The 18,861-nt window shown below is 60.1% G+C and overlaps 2 protein-coding genes across 2 annotated transcripts; both read left to right on the forward strand.

Annotated features, from left to right (window-relative positions):
- Positions 1-1,015: 1,015 nt before the first annotated feature.
- Positions 1,016-10,575, forward strand: PSMC4 (proteasome 26S subunit, ATPase 4; the record flags this gene model as incomplete). Its single annotated transcript, XM_080639761.1, is given in 9 exon segments — positions 1,016-1,070; positions 1,157-1,266; positions 1,463-1,478; positions 1,481-1,555; positions 2,382-2,549; positions 4,416-4,492; positions 5,472-5,640; positions 8,512-8,567; positions 10,437-10,575. Coding segments are annotated over 9 exon segments (840 nt in total). The 3' UTR covers positions 10,551-10,575.
- Positions 10,576-11,669: 1,094 nt separating this feature from the next.
- On the forward strand, positions 11,670-17,071 carry SCN1B (sodium voltage-gated channel beta subunit 1). Its single transcript, XM_080639760.1, has 5 exons — positions 11,670-12,014; positions 13,436-13,602; positions 14,462-14,702; positions 16,083-16,218; positions 16,952-17,071. Exons 1-5 carry the CDS (start codon positions 11,963-11,965, stop codon positions 17,016-17,018), a joined length of 663 nt encoding a protein of 220 aa, XP_080495886.1. The 5' UTR covers positions 11,670-11,962; the 3' UTR covers positions 17,019-17,071.
- Positions 17,072-18,861: the final 1,790 nt, after the last annotated feature.

Here is an 18,861-nt window from a genome sequence, read left to right on the forward strand (position 1 = left end):
GGCAGGGATGGGGGCAGGGATGGGGAAGGGATGGGGCAGGGATGGGGGCAGGGATGGGGCAGGGATGGGGCAGGGATGGGGGCAGGGATGGGGCAGGGATGGGGCAGGGAGGGGGCAGGGAGGGGGCAGGGATGGGGCAGGGATGGGGAAGGGATGGGGAAGGGATGGGGGCAGGGATGGGGAAGGGATGGGGCAGGGATGGGGGCAGGGATGGGGCAGGGATGGGGGCAGGGATGGGGCAGGGATGGGGGCAGGGATGGGGCAGGGATGGGGGCAGGGATGGGGGCAGGGATGGGGGCAGGGATGGGGAAGGGATGGGGCAGGGATGGGGCAGGGATGGGGGCAGGGATGGGGCAGGGATGGGGGCAGGGATGGGGCAGGGAATGGGGCAGGGATGGGGCAGGGATGGGGGCAGGGATGGGGCAGGGATGGGGCAGGGGAATGGGGCAGGGAATGGGGCAGGGAATGGGGAAGCAGTGGGGAGGGGATGGGGATGCTGTGGGGCAGCAGTGGAGCAGCAATGGGGTAGTTGTGGGGCAGCAATTGGGCTGCAGGGGGGCAGCAGTGGGGCTGCAGGGGGGCAGCAGTGGGGCCGCAGGGGGGCAGCAATGGGGCTGCAGTGGGGCTGCAGTGGGGCCGCAGTGGGGCTGCAGTGGGGCCGCAGTGGGGCAGCAGTGGGGCTGCAGTGGGGCCGCAATGGGGCAGCAGTGGGGCTGCAGTGGGGTCGCAGTGGGGCTGCAGTGGGGTCGCAATGGGGCAGCAGTGGGGCAGCAGTGGGGCTGCAGTGGGGTCGCAATGGGGCAGCAGTGGGGCTGCAGTGGGGCCGCAGTGGGGCAGCAGTGGGGTCGCAATGGGGCAGCAGTGGGGCTGCAGTGGGGTCGCAATGGGGCAGCAGTGGGGCTGCAGTGGGGCCGCAGTGGGGCAGCAGTGGGGCTGCAGTGGGGTCGCAATGGGGCAGCAGTGGGGCTGCAGTGGGGCCGCAGTGGGGCAGCAGTGGGGCTGCAGTGGGGTCGCAATGGGGCAGCAGTGGGGCCGAAGTGGGGCCACAGGGGGGCTGCAGTGGGGCCGCAGTGGGGCAGCAATGGGGCCGAAGTGGGGCCGCAGGGGGGCAGCTCCATCCCCGCCCCACAGCCGTGGGTCTGGCGCCCCCTTGCAGACCAGAAGCCGGATGTGATGTACGCCGACATCGGGGGCATGGACATCCAGAAGCAGGAGGTGCGCGAGGCCGTGGAGCTGCCCCTGACCCACTTCGAGCTCTACAAGCAGGTGGGGGCCCATAGCCCTGCCCCATAGCCCTGCCCCATAGCCCTGCCCCATAGCCCAGCCCCATAGCTCTGCCCCACAGGCCAGCCCCATAGCCCAGCCCCATAACCCAGCCCCATAGCCCTGCCCCATAGCCCTGCCCCATTTCTCTGCCCCATAGCCCTGCCCCACAGCCCAGCCCCCTTGCTCTGCCCCATAGATCGGCATTGACCCCCCCGAGGCGTGCTCATGTACGGGCCTCCCGGCTGCGGCAAGACCATGCTGGCAAAGGCCGTGGCGCATCACACCACGGGTGAGGGCTCCCGGGGGGCTATGGGGCGCTGGGGGGGCTATGGGGCCCCGTGGGCTCCATAGGGCTCTATGGGTTGCTTCTGCTTTATGGGGTCTCTATGTGTCTCTATGGGTCTCTATGGGTCTCTATGGGGTCTCTATGTGGTCCCTATGGGTCTCTATGGGGTCTCTATGGGGTCTCTGTGGGTCCCTATGGGTCTCTATGGGTCTCTATGGGGTCTCTATGGGTCTCTATGGGTCCCTATGGGGTCTCTATGGGGTCTCTATGGGTCTCTATGGTGTCTCTATGGGTCTCTCTGGGTCTCTATGGGTCCCTATGGGGTCTCTATGGGGTCTCTATGGGTCTCTATGTGTCCCTATGGGTCTCTATGGGTCCCTATGGGTCTCTATGGGGTCTCTATGGGGTCTCTATGGGTCTCTATGGGGGCTCTATGGGTCCCTATGGGTCTCTATGGGTCTCTATGGGTCCCTATGGGTCTCTATGGGGTCTCTATGGGTCCCTATGGGTCTCTATGGGGTCTCTATGGGTCTGTATGGGGTCTCTATGGTCTCTATGGGGTCTCTATGGGGTCTCTATGGGTCCCTATGGGTCTCTATGGGTCTCTGTGGGTCCCTATGGGTCTCTATGGGGTCTCTATGGGTCCCTATGGGTCCCTATGGGTCCCTATGGGTCTCTATGGGGTCTCTATGGGTCTCTATGGGTCCCTATGGGGTCTCTATGGGGTCTCTATGGGGTCTCTATGGGTCCCTATGGGTCCCTATGGGTCTCTATGGGTCCCTATGGGTCCCTATGGGTCCCTATGGGTCCCTGTGGGTCTGCCCCCCAGCGGCCTTCATCCGCGTGGTGGGCTCGGAGTTCGTGCAGAAGTACCTGGGCGAGGGCCCGCGCATGGTGCGGGACGTGTTCCGCCTGGCCAAGGAGCACGCCCCCGCCATCATCTTCATCGACGAGATCGACGCCATCGCCACCAAGCGCTTCGACGCCCAGACCGGCGGTAACGGCGCCACCACCGCCCCCCCCCCCCCCCCCCGCGGGCCGCAGTGGCACGGTCCGGGGGCACCCAGGGGCCTCAATGCGGAGGGGGTTGGGATGTTCCATTGGGGACTCAATGGGGGGGGTTGGGTGTCCCATTGGGGACTCAATGGGGGGGGTTGGGTGTCCCATTGGGGACTCAATGGGGGGGGTTGGGATGTCCCATTGGGGACTCAATGGGGGGGGTTGGGATGTCCCATTGGGGACTCAATGGGGGGGTTGGGTGTCCCATTGGGGACTCAATGGGGGGGGTTGGGTGTCCCATTGGGGACTCAATGGGGGGGGTTGGGTGTCCCATTGGGGACTCAATGGGGGGGGTTGGGTGTCCCATTGGGGACTCAATGGGGGGGGTTGGGTGTCCCATTGGGGTCTCAATGGGGGGGTTGGGATGTCCCATTGGGGTTTCAATGGGGGGGTTGGGTGTCCCTTTGGGGTTTCAATGGGGGGGTTGGGTGTCCCATTGGGGACTCAATGGGGGGGGTTGGGATGTCCCATTGGGGTTTCAATGGGGGGGGTTTGGGATGTCCCATTGGGGTTTCAATGGGGGGGGTTGGGTGTCCCATTGGGGACTCAATGGGGGGGGTTGGGTGTCCCATTGGGGTTTCAATGGGGGGGTTTGGGATGTCCCATTGGGGTGTCAATGGGGGGGGTTGGGTGTCCCATTGGGGACTCAATGGGGGGGGTTGGGATGTCCCATTGGGGTTTCAATGGGGGGGGTTGGGTGTCCCATTGGGGACTCAATGGGGGGGGTTGGGATGTCCCATTGGGGTCTCAATGGGGGGGTTGGGATGTCCCATTGAGGTTTCAATGGGGGGGTTGGGATGTCCCATTGGGGTTTCAATGGGGGGGGTTGGGTGTCCCATTGGGGTTTCAATGGGGGGGTTTGGAATGTCCCATTGGGGACTCAATGGGGGGGGTTGGGATGTCCCATTGGGGTGTCAATGGGGGGGTTTGGGATGTCCCATTGGGGTTTCAATTGGGGGGGTTGGGATGTCCCATTGGGGACTCAATGGGGGGGGTTAGGATGTCCCATTGGGGTTTCAATGGGGGGGGTTGGGATGTCCCATTGGGGTGTCAATGGGGGGGTTTGGGATGTCCCATTGGGGTGTCAATGGGGGGGTTTGGGATGTCCCATTGGGGTTTCAATGGGGGGGTTTGGGATGTCCCATTGGGGTGTCAATGGGGGGGTTTGGGTTTTCCCATTGGGGTCTCAATGGGGGGGTTTGGATGTCCCTTTGGGGTCTCAATGGGGGGGGTTGGGCTGTCCCATTGGGGTCTCAATGGGGGGGGTTGGGATGTCCCATTGGGGTTTCAATGGGGGGGTTTGGGATGTCCCATTGGGGTCTCAATGGGGGGGTTGGGATGTCCCATTGGGGTTTCAATGGGGGGGTTGGGATGTTCCATTGGGGTCTCAATGGGGGGGTTGGGATGTCCCATTGGGGTCTCAATGGGGGGGGGTTGGGATGTCCCATTGGGGTCTCAATGGGGGGGTTTGGGATGTCCCATTGGGGCCTTAATGGGGGGGGGTTTGGGTTTTCCCATTAGGGTCTCAATGGGGGGGTTTGGATGTCCCATTGGGGTCTCAATGGGGGGGGTTGGGCTGTCCCATTGGGGTCTCAATGGGGGGGGTTGGGATGTCCCATTGGGGCCTCAGTGGGGGGGCTTGGGGCCCACTGGTGTTGGTCCAGCTCCACCTGCAGAGCCCCATGGTTGCTCTCTGGAGAGCTTCAGTGCTCCCCATCCCCTCGCTCCGTGCCATGGGAGCACCCATGGGTCCTCTATGGGGCAGTCCATGGGTGCCCCATGACCCCCCCCATGTCCCCCCCAGCTGACCGCGAGGTCCAGCGCATCCTCCTGGAGCTGCTCAACCAGATGGATGGGTTCGACCAGAACGTCAACGTCAAGGTGGGGCCTAGGGGCGCTATGGGGCTGCTATGGGTGCTATGGGGCTGCTATGGGTGCTATGGGGCTGCTATGGGTGCTATGGGATGCTATGGGTGTTATGGGGGTGCTACGGGTGCTATGGGGTGCTATGGGTGTTATGAGGGTGCTGTGCGTGCTATGGGGTGCTATGGGTGTTATGGGGGTGCTATGGGTGCTATGGGGTGCTATGGGTGTTGTTATGGGGTGCTGTGGAGGTCTTATGAGTGTTATGGGTGCTGTGGGGGTGCCATAGGTGCTATGGGTGTTACGAGGGTCTTACGGGTGGTATTGGGTGCTATGGGGGTCCTATGGATGCTCTGAGGTCCTATGGGTTTCATGGTTCTGCTGTGGGTTCTATGAGGTCCTATGCGTTCCATGGGGCTCCAAGAGGTCCTATGGAAGTCCTATGGGCTCTATGAGGCCCTATGGGTCCTATGGGTTCCCCGGCTCTCCTGTGGGTTCCATGCATCTCCTATGGATCCTATGGGTTCCATGCATCTTCTATGGGTTCCATGCGTCTCCTATGGGTCCTATGGGTTCCATGCATCTCCGATGGGTCCTATGGGTTCTATGCATCTCCTATGGGTCCTATGGGTTCCATGCATCTCCTATGGGTCCTATGGGTTCCGTGCATCTCCGATGGGTCCTATGGGTTCCATGCATCTTCTATGGGTTCCATGCATCTCCTATGGGTCCTATGGGTTCCATGCATCTCCTATGGGTCCTATGGGTTCCATGCATCTCCTATGGGTCCTATGGGTTCCGTGCATCTCTTATGGGTTCTATGCATCTCCTATGGGTCCTATGGGTTCCATGCATCTCCTATGGGTCCTATGGGTTCCATGCATCTCCGATGGGTCCTATGGGTTCCATGCATCTCCTATGGGTCCTATGGGTTCCTGGCTCTCCTATGGCTGCCCTGTGTCCCTGGCGCTGCCCTTGCCCCATTCCCCCCCCATAGGTGATCATGGCCACGAACCGCGCGGACACCCTGGACCCGGCGCTGCTGCGGCCGGGCCGCCTGGACCGCAAGATCGAGTTCCCGCTGCCGGACCGGCGCCAGAAGCGCCTCATCTTCTCCACCATCACCGGCAAGATGAACCTCTCCGAGGAGGTCGACCTCGAGGACTGTATCCGGCACCCACCGCGGCGGTGGCTTCATGGGCGCCCAGCGGCCGTGGGGCTGAGCTGAGGGAGCTCCGTGGGGTTGAGCTGAGGGAGCTCCGTGGGGTTGAGCTGAGGGAGCTCCATGGGGTTGAGCTGAGGGAGCTCCATTGGGTTGAGCTGAGGGAGCTCCATTGGGTTGAGCTGAGGGAGCTCCATTGGGTTGAGCTGATGGAGCTCCATTGGGTTGAGCTGAGGGAGCTCCATTGGGTTGAGCTGAGGGAGCTCCATTGGGCTGAGCTGAGGGAGCTCCATTGGGTTGAGCTGAGGGAGCTCCATTGGGTTGAGCTGAGGGAGCTCCATGGGGTTGAGCTGAGGGAGCTCCATTGGGTTGAGCTGAGGGAGCTCCATTGGGTTGAGCTGAGGGAGCTCCATTGGGTTGAGCTGAGGGAGCTCCATTGGGTTGAGCTGATGGAGCTCCACTGGGTTGAGCTGATGGAGCTCCATTGGGTTGAGCTGATGGAGCTCCATTGGGTTGAGCTGATGGAGCTCCATTGGGTTGAGCTGATGGAGCTCCATTGGGTTGAGCTGATGGAGCTCCATTGGGTTGAGCTGATGGAGCTCCACTGGGTTGAGCTGAGGGAGCTCCATTGGGTTGAGCTGAGGGAGCTCCACTGGGTTGAGCTGAGGGAGCTCCATTGGGTTGAGCTGATGGAGCTCCATTGGGTTGAGCTGATGGAGCTCCATTGGGTTGAGCTGATGGAGCTCCACTGGGTTGAGCTGATGGAGCTCCATTGGGTTGAGCTGATGGAGCTCCATTGGGTTGAGCTGATGGAGCTCCATTGGGTTGAGCTGATGGAGCTCCATTGGGTTGAGCTGATGGAGCTCCATTGGGTTGAGCTGAGGGAGCTCCATTGGGTTGAGCTGATGGAGCTCCATTGGGTTGAGCTGATGGAGCTCCATTGGGTTGAGCTGAGGGAGCTCCATTGGGTTGAGCTGATGGAGCTCCATTGGGTTGAGCTGAGGGAGCTCCATTGGGTTGAGCTGATGGAGCTCCATTGGGTTGAGCTGATGGAGCTCCATTGGGTTGAGCCGATGGAGCTCCATTGGGTTGAGCCGATGGAGCTCCATGGGGTTGAGCTGAGGGAGCTCCATTGGGTTGAGCTGATGGAGCTCCATGGGGTTGAGCTGAGGGAGCTCCATGGGGTTGAGCTGAGGGAGCTCCATGGGGTTGAGCTGAGGGAGCTCCATGGGGTTGAGCTGAGGGAGCTCCATGGGGTTGAGCTGAGGGAGCTCCATTGGGTTGAGCTGATGGAGCTCCATTGGGTTGAGCTGATGGAGCTCCATTGGGTTGAGCTGAGGGAGATCCGTGGGGCTGAGCTGATGGAGCTCCATGGGGTTGAGCTGAGGGAGCTCCATTGGGTTGAGCTGATGGAGCTCCATGGGGTTGAGCTGAGGGAGCTCCATGGGGTTGAGCTGAGGGAGCTCCATTGGGTTGAGCTGAGGGAGCTCCATTGGGTTGAGCTGAGGGAGCTCCATTGGGTTGAGCTGAGGGAGCTCCATGGGGTTGAGCTGAGGGAGCTCCATTGGGTTGAGCTGAGGGAGCTCCATTGGGTTGAGCTGATGGAGCTCCATTGGGTTGAGCTGAGGGAGCTCCATTGGGTTGAGCTGATGGAGCTCCATTGGGTTGAGCTGAGGGAGCTCCATTGGGTTGAGCTGAGGGAGCTCCATTGGGTTGAGCTGAGGGAGCTCCATGGGGTTGAGCTGAGGGAGCTCCATTGGGTTGAGCTGAGGGAGCTCCATTGGGTTGAGCTGAGGGAGCTCCATGGGGTTGAGCTGATGGAGCTCCATGGGGTTGAGCTGAGGGAGCTCCATTGGGTTGAGCTGATGGAGCTCCATTGGGTTGAGCTGATGGAGCTCCATTGGGTTGAGCTGAGGGAGCTCCATTGGGTTGAGCTGAGGGAGCTCCATGGGGTTGAGCTGAGGGAGCTCCATTGGGTTGAGCTGAGGGAGCTCCATTGGGTTGAGCTGAGGGAGCTCCATTGGGTTGAGCTGAGGGAGCTCCATGGGGTTGAGCTGAGGGAGCTCCATTGGGTTGAGCTGAGGGAGCTCCATGGGGTTGAGCTGAGGGAGCTCCATTGGGTTGAGCTGAGGGAGCTCCATGGGGTTGAGCTGATGGAGCTCCATTGGGTTGAGCTGAGGGAGCTCCATGGGGTTGAGCTGATGGAGCTCCATTGGGTTGAGCTGAGGGAGCTCCATTGGGTTGAGCTGATGGAGCTCCACTGGGTTGAGCTGATGGAGCTCCACGGGGTTGAGCTGAGGGAGCTCCATTGGGTTGAGCTGATGGAGCTCCATTGGGTTGAGCTGATGGAGCTCCATTGGGTTGAGCTGAGGGAGCTCCATTGGGTTGAGCTGAGGGAGCTCCATGGGGTTGAGCTGAGGGAGCTCCATTGGGTTGAGCTGAGGGAGCTCCATGGGGTTGAGCTGAGGGAGCTCCATTGGGTTGAGCTGAGGGAGCTCCATGGGGTTGAGCTGAGGGAGCTCCATGGGGTTGAGCTGATGGAGCTCCATTGGGTTGAGCTGATGGAGCTCCATTGGGTTGAGCTGAGGGAGCTCCATTGGGTTGAGCTGAGGGAGCTCCATTGGGTTGATGGTCATCATTGGGTTGAGCTGATGGAGCTCCATTGTGTTGATGGCCATCATTGGGTTGAGCTGGTGGACCTCCATTGGGTTGAGCTCATGGCACATTATTGGGTTGATGGCCTATGATTGGGTTGGCCTCATGGTCCATCATTGAGTGGCCCCATGGGAGGATGTTGGGCTCGGGGACCCCATGGGGATGCAGTGGGGACAGTGGGGACCTGGAGAAGGGGACGTTTCCTTCACCCCCCCCGCAGATGTGGCACGGCCGGACAAGATCTCAGGCGCTGACATCAACTCCATCTGCCAGGAGGTGGGTGCCACCATGGGGACGGGGCGGGGGGACACAGGGGTGGCCCAAGGGGAGGGTGATCTGATGGCCAGCAAGGGCTTCGTGGTCATCATTGGGTTGACGTGATGGCCATCAGTGGCCATCAGTGGTCCATCATTGGGTTGACCTAATGGCCATCAATGGTCTCTCATTGGGTTGACCTGATGGCCATCAATGGCTTCATGGCCATCATTGGGTTGACCTAATGGCCATCATTGGGTTGACCTGATGGCCATCAATGGCTTCATGGCCATCATTGGGTTGACCTAATGGCCATCAATGGGTTGACTTGATGGCCATCAATCGCTTCATGGCCATCATTGGGTTGACCTAATGGCCATCAATGGGTTGACTTGATGGCCATCAATCACTTCATGGCTATCATTGGGTTGGCCTAATGGCCAGCAATGGTCCATCATTGGGTTGACCTAATGGCCATCAGTGGCCCCTCATTGGGTTATCTAATGGCCATTAATGGGTTCACCTGATGGCCATCAATGGCTTCATGGCCATCATTGGGTTGACCTATGGCCATCAGTGGCCCCTCACTGGGTTTAATGGCCATCAATGGGTTGACCTGATGGCCATCATTGGGTTGACCTGATGGCCATCCATGGCCCCCCATTGGGTTATCTAATGGCCATCAATGGGTTGACCTGATGGCCATCCATGGCCCCCCATTGGGTTATCTAATGGCCATCAATGGGTTGACCTGATGGCCATCCATGGCCCCTCACTGGGTTATCTAATGGCCATCAATGGGTTGACCTGATGGCCATCCATGGCCCCTCACTGGGTTATCTAATGGCCATCAATGGGTTGACCTGATGGCCATCCATGGCCCCTCACTGGGTTATCTAATGGCCATCAATGGGTTGACCTGATGGCCATCCATGGCCCCTCACTGGGTTATCTAATGGCCATCAATGGGTTGACCTGATGGCCATCCATGGCCCCCCATTGGTTATCTAATGGCCATCAATGGGTTGACCTGATGGCCATCCATGGCCCCTCACTGGGTTATCTAATGGCCATCAATGGGTTGACCTGATGGCCATCCATGGCCCCTCATTGGGTTATCTAATGGCCATCAATGGGTTGACCTGATGGCCATCCATGGCCCTTCATTGGTTATCTAATGGCCATCAATGGGTTGACCTGATGGCCATCCATGGCCCCTCACTGGGTTGTCTAATGGCCATCAATGGGTTGACCTGATGGCCATCCATGGCCCCTCACTGGGTTATCTAATGGCCATCAATGGGTTGACCTGATGGCCATCCATGGCCTTTCATTGGTTATCTAATGGCCATCAATGGGTTGACCTGATGGCCATCCATGGCCCTTCATTGGTTATCTAATGGCCATCAATGGGTTGACCTGATGGCCATCCATGGCCCCTCACTGGGTTATCTAATGGCCATCAATGGGTTGACCTGATGGCCATCCATGGCCCCTCATTGGGTTATCTAATGGCCATCAATGGGTTGACCTGATGGCCATCCATGGCCCCTCACTGGGTTGTCTAATGGCCATCAATGGGTTGACCTGATGGCCATCCATGGCCCCTCACTGGGTTATCTAATGGCCATCATTGGGTTGACCTGATGGCCATCCATGGCCCCTCACTGGGTTATCTAATGGCCATCAATGGGTTGACCTGATGGCCATCCATGGCCCCTCACTGGGTTGTCTAATGGCCATCAATGGGTTGACCTGGTGGCCACCATTGCGTTGACCCAATGCCCAACCTTGCTGTGGGTTGCCCTGGCTGCCCCAGTGCCCCCCCTCCCCATAGGCTCTGGGTGCTCTGGGGCGCTCTGGGTGCTATGGGGAGCTCTTGCCCCATAGGGGGGGATGCTGGCGGTGCGGGAGAACCGGTACATCGTGCTGGCCAAGGACTTCGAGAAGGCCTACAAGACGGTCATCAGGAAGGACGAGCAGGAGCACGAGTTCTACAAGTGACCCCCAATAAAGCGCCCTGCGCCCCACAACTGCTCGCTTGGGGGGCCGGAGGTGGGGGGGGGGCCTGCGGGCACCAATGGGGCATCGTTGAGGGCATGGGGATGGCCACGGGGAGCCATTGGGGGGCACTGGGAGGCAATGGGGGCAATTGGGATGCACTGGGGTCATGTTGGGATGCATTGAGGAGCTATTGGGGGCAATTGGGATGCACTGGGGTGATACTAGGATGCACCAGGGTCATACTGGGATGCATTGGGGCAATACTGGGATGCATTGAGGAGCTGTTGGGATGCACTGGGGTCATACTGGGATACATTGGGATGCACTGGGGTACACTGGTGTCGCATTGGGATACGTTGGGATGCATTTAGGAGCTATTGGGATGCATTGGGCTCATACTGGGATGCATTGAGGAGCTGTTGGGATGCACTGGGGTCATACTGGGATACATTGGGATGCACTGGGGTACACTGGTGTCGCATTGGGATACGTTGGGATGCATTTAGGAGCTATTGGGATGCATTGGGCTCATACTGGGATGCATTTAGGAGCTATTGGGATGCATTGAGGAGCTGTTGGGATGCACTGGGGTCATACTGGGATACATTGGGATGCACTGGGATACACTGGTGTCACATTGGGATATGTTGGGATGCATTTAGGAGCTATTGGGATGCATTGGGCTCATACTGGGATGCATTGAGGAACTATTGGATGCACTGGGGTCATACTGGGATGCACTGGGATACACTGGTGTCACATTGGGATACATTGGGATGCATTTAGGAGCTGTTGGAATGCACTGGGATGCATTTAGAGCTATTGGGATACATTGGGATGCGTTTAGGAGCTGTTGGGATGTGCTGGGATGCATTGAGGAGCTATTGGGATACATTGGGGTGCGTTTAGGAGCTATTGGGATGCACTGGGGTCATACTGGGATGCGCTGGGATGCATTTAGGACCCAAGGGGGGCGGGCGCGCTCAACCGAGAAGGGGGCGGAGCTTCCACTCCTGGCCCCGCCCCTCATTGCGTCACGGCCGCCCCCCCCCTTCCCCGGGGCGCCGCAGTGCGCCGGGGCCGAGCGGAGCCGAACGGAGCCGAACCCGAACCCGAACGGAGCCGAAGCCCCCCCAGAGCGGGGCCGGCCATGCCTTGAACCGGCTCCTCCGTCCCGTCCCGTCCTCCGCTTGTCCCCCCCCCCCCCCGTTCCTTCTCCTTATCCCGTTCCTTCTCCTGTTCCTTCCCGCTCCTTCCCGTTCCCCCTCCCCTTATCCCTTTTCTCCATGGCCCGGGCCGGGGGCTGAAGCCTCCGCCGAGACCCGAAGCGGAGCCGAACGCGACCGGACGGCCCCGACCCGAAGCGGAGCCGAAGGGTTCCGAAAGGAGCCGAACCCGACCCGGGGCCCGCCATGTCGGATCCCGGCCTCCCGCTCCTCCTCCTCCTCCTCGGGCTCCTCATGGGTGAGCGCGGCCCCCCCCCAATGTCACCCCAATGTCACCCCCGTGTCCCCTATGGCCCCCTATAGCCCCCTATGCACCCCTATAGGGTGCTATGGCGGTGGGACCCCCCCCATAAGGTCCCGTTGTGGCCCCCCTATGTCCCGTCCCCCCCCGGTCCATAATGGTACGGTCCCCCCCTTGGTGGCCTCTGGCACCTCCGCAGTGCCCCCCCACCCCCCGGCAGTGTCACGTGACTGTGCCGCTGTGACCTCTGTGACCCCGTTGGGCCCCATTGACACCCACTGACACCCATTGGTACCCATTGGCACCCATTGATACCCATTGGCACCCACTGAGACCCATTGATACCCATTGACACCCATTGATACCCATTGGCACCCATTGATACCCATTGGCACCCACTGAGACTCATTGATACCCATTGGCACCCATTGATACCCTATTGGCACCCATTGATACCCATTGGCACCCACTGAGACCCATTGATACCCACTGACACCCACTGATACTCATTGATACCCATTGGGCCCATTGATACCCATTGGCACCAACTGAGACCCATTGATACCCATTGGCACCCATTGATACCCTATTGGCACCCATTGATACCCATTGGCACCCATAGATACCCTATTGGCACCCATTGATACCCATTGGCACCCACTGATACCCTATTGGCACCCATTGATATGCATTGGCACCCCAATTCACCCCATAACAGCCATTGGTACCCCATTGGCACCCATTGATTTCTCATTGGTGCCCACTGATACCCATAGGCACCCACTGGTACTCATTGGCACCCACTGAGACCCATTGATACCCGTTGATACCATTGGCACCCATTGACATCCATTGGTACTCATTGGCACCCATTGACACCCATTGACACCCATTGACACCCATTGGTACCCATTGGCACCCATTGACACCCATTGATACCCATTGACACCCATTGGTACCCATTGGCACCCATTGACACCCATTGATACCCATTGACACCTATTGGTATCCATTGTCCCTATTGACACCCATTGGTACCCATTGGCACCCACTGATACCCATTGACACCCACAGCCACCCGTTGACCCTATCATTGTCCCCCCATTGACCCCATCCTTGCCCTCCATTGCCCCCCATTGCCCCCATTACCCCCCCATTCCCCCCATTGCCCCCCCATTCCCCCCATTCCCCCCATTCCCCCCATTGCCCCCCATTCCCCCCATTCCCCCCATTCCCCCCCATTGCCCCCATTCCCCCCCATTCCCCCCATTGCCCCCATTGCCCCCCCATTGCCCCCATTGCCCCCATTGCCCCCCATTCCCCCCATTCCCCCCATTCCCCCCCATTCCCCCCATTGCCCCCATTGCCCCCATTCCCCCCCATTCCCCCCTTGACCCCGTTGTCCCCCGCGGCGGCAGCGGGGGGGGCCCGGGCCGGGTGCGTGGAGGTGGCGTCGGGCACCGAGGCCGTGCTGGGGCTCCCGTTCCGGCTCCTGTGCATCGCCTGCAAGCGCCGCAGCGAGACCCCGGCCGAGGCCAGCGCCCAATGGTTCTTCCGAGGGGAGGGGGAGCCCGGCTTCCGCATGGTACCGGGAGGGGATGGGGTGGGATGGGGATGGGATGGGATGGGGATGGGATGGGATGGGGATGGGATGGGGATGGGGATGGGATGGGGATGGGATGGGGATGGGATGGGGATGGGATGGGGATGGGATGGGGATGGGATGGGATGGGATGGGGATGGGATGGGGATGGGGATGGGATGGGGATGGGGATGGGATGGGATGGGGATGGGGATGGGATGGGATGGGGATGGGGATGGGGATGGGATGGGGATGGGATGGGGATGGGATGGGGATGGGATGGGGATGGGATGGGGATGGGATGGGATGGGGATGGGGATGGGATGGGATGGGGATGGGGATGGGATGGGGATGGGATGGGGATGGGGATGGGATGGGGATGGGATGGGGATGGGGATGGGATGGGGATGGGGATGGGATGGGATGGGGATGGGGATGGGATGGGGATGGGATGGGGATGGGGATGGGGATGGGATGGGGATGGGATGGGGATGGGGATGGGATGGGGATGGGGATGGGATGGGGATGGGATGGGGATGGGATGGGGATGGGGATGGGATGGGGATGGGGATGGGGATGGGGATGGGGATGGGATGGGATGGGGATGGGGAAGGGGATGGGATGGGGATGGGATGGGATGGGGATGGGATGGGGATGGGATGGGGAAGGGGATGGGGATGGGATGGGGATGGGGATGGGATGGGGATGGGGATGGGATGGGGATGGGATGGGGAAGGGGATGGGGATGGGATGGGATGCCTTGGGATGCCTTGGGATGCCTTGGGATGCCTTGGGCTGTGCTGGGTGTCCCTGCGGGGCCGCGCTGTGGTGCCGGCCGTGCATTGGCGCGCTCCCGGCGCAGATCCTGCAGTACAGCCCCGAGGAGGGCCAATGGGTGGCTCCGGGCCCGTTCCTGGGGGTGCTGGCCTGGAACGGCTCCCGGGGCACGCGGGACCTGCAGGACCTCTCGGTGCGGCTCTCGGCCGTGGCGCGCGCCCACGGCGGCCTCTACGTGTGCCGCCTGCGCCGCAACCTCACCTTCGAGGGCTACGTCTACAGCCTGGCGCGCAACCAGACCCTGCGCCTCGCCGTGGTGGACAGCGGTACTGCAGCGGGCAACGCGGCACGGCGGGGAATGGGGGCCACGGGGGGGGGGAATGGGGGGGAATGGGAGGCAATGGGGGGGAATGGGGGTGAATGGGGGCAATGGGAGTGAATGGGAATGAATGGGAGGCAATGGGAATGAATGGGGGGGAATGGGAGGCAATGGGGGGCAATGGGGGGGAATGGGAATGAATGGGGGTGAATGGGGGCAATGGGAGTGAATGGGAGTAAATGGGGGGGAATGGGGGCAATGGGAGTGAATGGGGGCAATGGGAGTGAATGGGGGCAATGGAGGTGAATGGGAGTGAATGGAGACAATGGGGGTGAATGGGAGTCAATGGGGACAATGGGGGTGAATGGGAGTGAATGGGGGCAATGGGAGTGAATGGGGGGGAATGGAGACAATGGGAGTCAGTGAGGTGAATGGGAGGGAATGGAGGGAGTGGGATTGAATGGAGGCAGTGGGAGTGAATGGGGGCAATGGGGGTGAATGGGAGGCAATGGGAGTGAATAAGAGTGAATGGGAGGCAATGGGTGTGAATAGGAGTGAATGGAGGCAATGGAGGTGAATGGGAGTGAATGGGTGTGAATGGAGGCAATGGAGGTGAATGGGGACAATGGGGGTGAATGGGAGTCAATGGGAGTGAATGGGGGCCATGGGGGTGAGTGGGAATGAATGGGGGCAATGGGAGTGAATGGGGGCAATGGGGGTGAATGGAGGCAATGGGAGTGAATGGGGGCAATGGGGGTCAATGGGAGTGAATGGGGGGAATGTGGGAAATGGGAGTCAGTGGGGGTGAATGGGAAGCAATGGGGTGAATGGAGGCAATGGGAGTGAATGGGGGCAATGGGAGTGAATGGGGGCAATGGGGGTGAATGGGGGCAATGGGGGTCAATGGGAGTGAATGGGGGGAATGTGGGAAATGGGAGTCAGTGGGGGTGAATGGGAAGCAATGGGGTGAATGGGGGCAATGGGGGTGAATGGGAGCCAATGGGAACAGGGATGGGATGGGGGCAATTGCAATGGGGATGGGGGGGCCGGTTCCAATGGGGATGGGGCTCGGGGGGGCCGGTTCCAATGGGGATGGGGCTGGGGGGGCCGGTTCCAATGGGGATGGGGCTGGGGGGGGCCGGTTCCAATGGGGATGGGGCTGGGGGAGGCCGGTTCCAATGGGGATGGGGCTGGGGGGGGCCGGTTCCAATGGGGATGGGGATGGGGGGGGCCGGTTCCAATGGGGATGGGGCTCGGGGGGGCCGGTTCCAATGGGGATGGGGCTGGGGTGGGCCGGTTCCAATGGGGATGGGGCTCGGGGGGGCCGGTTCCAATGGGGATGGGGCTCGGGGGGGCCGGTTCCCAACGGGATCCCGGTGTGGGGCAGCGCGCCGGGACCTGGCGTCGATCGTGTCCGAGATCCTGATGTACGTCCTCATCGTGGTGCTGACGCTGTGGCTGGCGGCGGAGATGCTCTACTGCTACCGCAAGGTGGCGGCCGCCGCGCCCCCCCCCGACAGCGCGTGAGTCCGCCCGGGGGCGGGGCCAACCGCAGCCGATGGGAGAAGGGGCGGGGCTAAAAGGGAAAGGGGTGGGTTCAATGGGGAGGGGGCGGGGCCAAAGGGAGCCAATGGGGAAAGGGGCGGGGCTAAAAGGGAAAGGGGTGGGTTCAATGGGGAGGGGGCGGGGCCAAAGGGAGCCAATGGGGAAAGGGGCGGGGCTAAAAGGGAAAGGGGTGGGTTCAATGGGGAGGGGGCGGGGCCAAAGGGAGCCAATGGGAAAGGGGCGGGGCTAAAAGGGAAAGGGGTGGGTTCAATGGGGAAGGGGCGGGGCTAAAGGGGAAAGGGCGGGGGCAAAGAGAGCCAATGGAGAAGGGGCGGGGCTTAAAGGGAAAGGGGTGGGGTCAATGGGGAGGGGGCGGGGCTTAAAGGGAAAGGGGTGGGGTCAATGGGGAGGGGGCGGGGCCAAAGGGAGCCAATGGGGAAAGGGGCGGGGCTAAAAGGGAAAGGGGTGGGTTCAATGGGGAAGGGGCTGAGCTAAAGGGAGCCAATGGGGAAGGGGCAGGGTTAAAGGGAGCCAATGGGAAAGGGGCGGGGTTAAAGGGAGCCAATGGGAAAGGGGCGGGGTTACAGGGGGAAAGGGCGGGGCTAAAGGGAAGGGGCGTGGCTAAAGGGAGCCAATGGGAAGGGGGGTGTATAGGGTGCTGTAGTGTCTATAGGGTCTATAGGGTGCTATAGGCTCCCTCTGCCCCCCTAGGTCCGAGTACCTGGCCATCACCTCGGAGAGCAAAGAGAACTGCGCAGGGGTGCAGGTGGCCGAGTAGCACCCATGGGTGCTGCTGCCCCCCCCCCTCCCCTATAGCACCCCCTATAGCACCCAGAGCACCCCCCCAACCCTTACACAGCGCCCCCCCCTGCAATAACCCCCCCGGGGGGGGCGGGCCGGGCCCCCCCCCCCCCCGCACCCAGCACCATTGCACGGCTCCTATGGAAGGGGTACAGCACCCATGGGTGCTCCTATGGATGGCTATTGGCACCTATGGGTGCTCCTATGGATGGACCCAGCATCCTATAGAAGGTTCCAGCACCCATGGGTGCTCCTATGGATGGCTATTGGCACCTATGGGTGCTCCTATGGATGGTTATTGGCACCTATGGGTGCTCCTATGGATGGACCCAGCACCCTATAGAAGGTTCCAGCACCCATGGGTGCTCCTATGGATGGCTATTGGCACCTATGGGTGCTCCTATGGATGGACACAGCACCCATGGGTGCTCCTATGGATGGCTCTTGGCACCTATGGGTGCTCCTATGGATGGACCCAGCACCCTATAGAAGGTTCCAGCACCCATGGGTGCTCCTATGGATGGCTCTTGGCACCTATGGGTGCTCCTATGGATGGACCCAGCACCCTATAGAAGGTTCCAGCACCCATGGGTGCTCCTATGGATGGCTATTGGCACCTATGGGTGCTCCTATGGATGGACCCAGCACCCTATAGAAGGTTCCAGCACCCATGGGTGCTCCTATGGATGGCTATTGGCACCTATGGGTGCTCCTATGGATGGACACAGCACCCATGGGTGCTCCTATGGATGGCTCTTGGCACCTATGGGTGCTCCTATGGATGGACCCAGCACCCTATAGAAGGTTCCAGCACCCATGGGTGCTCCTATGGATGGCTATTGGCACCTATGGGTGCTCCTATGGATGGCTCTTGGCACCTATGGGTGCTCCTATGGATGGACCCAGCACCCTATAGAAGGTTCCAGCACCCATGGGTGCTCCTATGGATGGCTATTGGCACCTATGGGTGCTCCTATGGATGGAACCAGCACCTTAAAGAAGCAGCCAGCACCCATGGGTGCTCCTATGGAAGGACCCACCACCACCCTCCCCCCCTGCACTGGGCTGTGCATGCAAATGAGCCGGATGCAAATGAACTGATGCTAATTAGCTCCGCGCTGATTGGCCGTATGCAAATGGGGGGGGTGGGGCCACGATGTCTGAACGATCTGCAAATGCACTTTATGCAAATGAAGCCCCCGCTAATGACCGCGTGTGTATGCAAATGAAGGGTTAATTATGTTAATGAGAGGATTAATTATGCAGGTGGAGGGTTAATTAGGGACACGAACAGGTTAATGATGCAAACGGGGTTCGAGATGGGTTGGACATGCAGAAGAAGTGTTAATTATGCAAATGAGTCTCATTAGGTATGCAAAACGGGAGGTGTGTGATACTGAGACCTTATGCTAATGAGTATGCTAATTAGGCCGCATGCTAACGAGGTGGTAGGCGTGGATAGGGGATACATGCTGATGGTGCTGAGAGCATGCAGTGATTGGCATACATATGCTAATGAACCAGCACGGTAATTAGGTGATATGCAAATGCATCCATAAATAAGCAATATGCAAATGAGTCCATGCATAAATTAGTGGTATGCAAACCATGCGGTATAGTAGCCCGTGCGTATGCAAATGGAGTGTATATGCTAATTAGGAGACAAGCAAATGAAGCGACTTAAGCAATGGGTGGCATGCAAATGAGGCAGTGCGTTAATGAGCTGATATGGAAATGAGCGTGTGATATGCAAATGAAGCGGTGGGGCAAACAAGCGATATGCAAATGAGGTGTCTTGCTCATTAGGCCGCATGCAAGTG

Source organism: Psittacula echo, assembly GCF_963264785.1.
Source record: "Psittacula echo genome assembly, contig: SCAFFOLD_175, whole genome shotgun sequence".
NCBI classification, from domain to species: Eukaryota; Metazoa; Chordata; class Aves; order Psittaciformes; family Psittacidae; genus Psittacula; species Psittacula echo.

Bases quoted from the DNA above. Each gene is read 5' to 3' on its own strand.
- SCN1B (XM_080639760.1), top strand. From the start codon at position 11,963: ATGTCGGATCCCGGCCTCCCGCTCCTCCTCCTCCTCCTCGGGCTCCTC. The intron at 14,703-16,082 runs GTACTGCAGCGG...GGTGTGGGGCAG, and splicing joins CCTCGCCGTGGTGGACAGCG to CGCGCCGGGACCTGGCGTCG. The intron at 16,219-16,951 runs GTGAGTCCGCCC...CTGCCCCCCTAG, and splicing joins GCGCCCCCCCCCGACAGCGC to GTCCGAGTACCTGGCCATCA.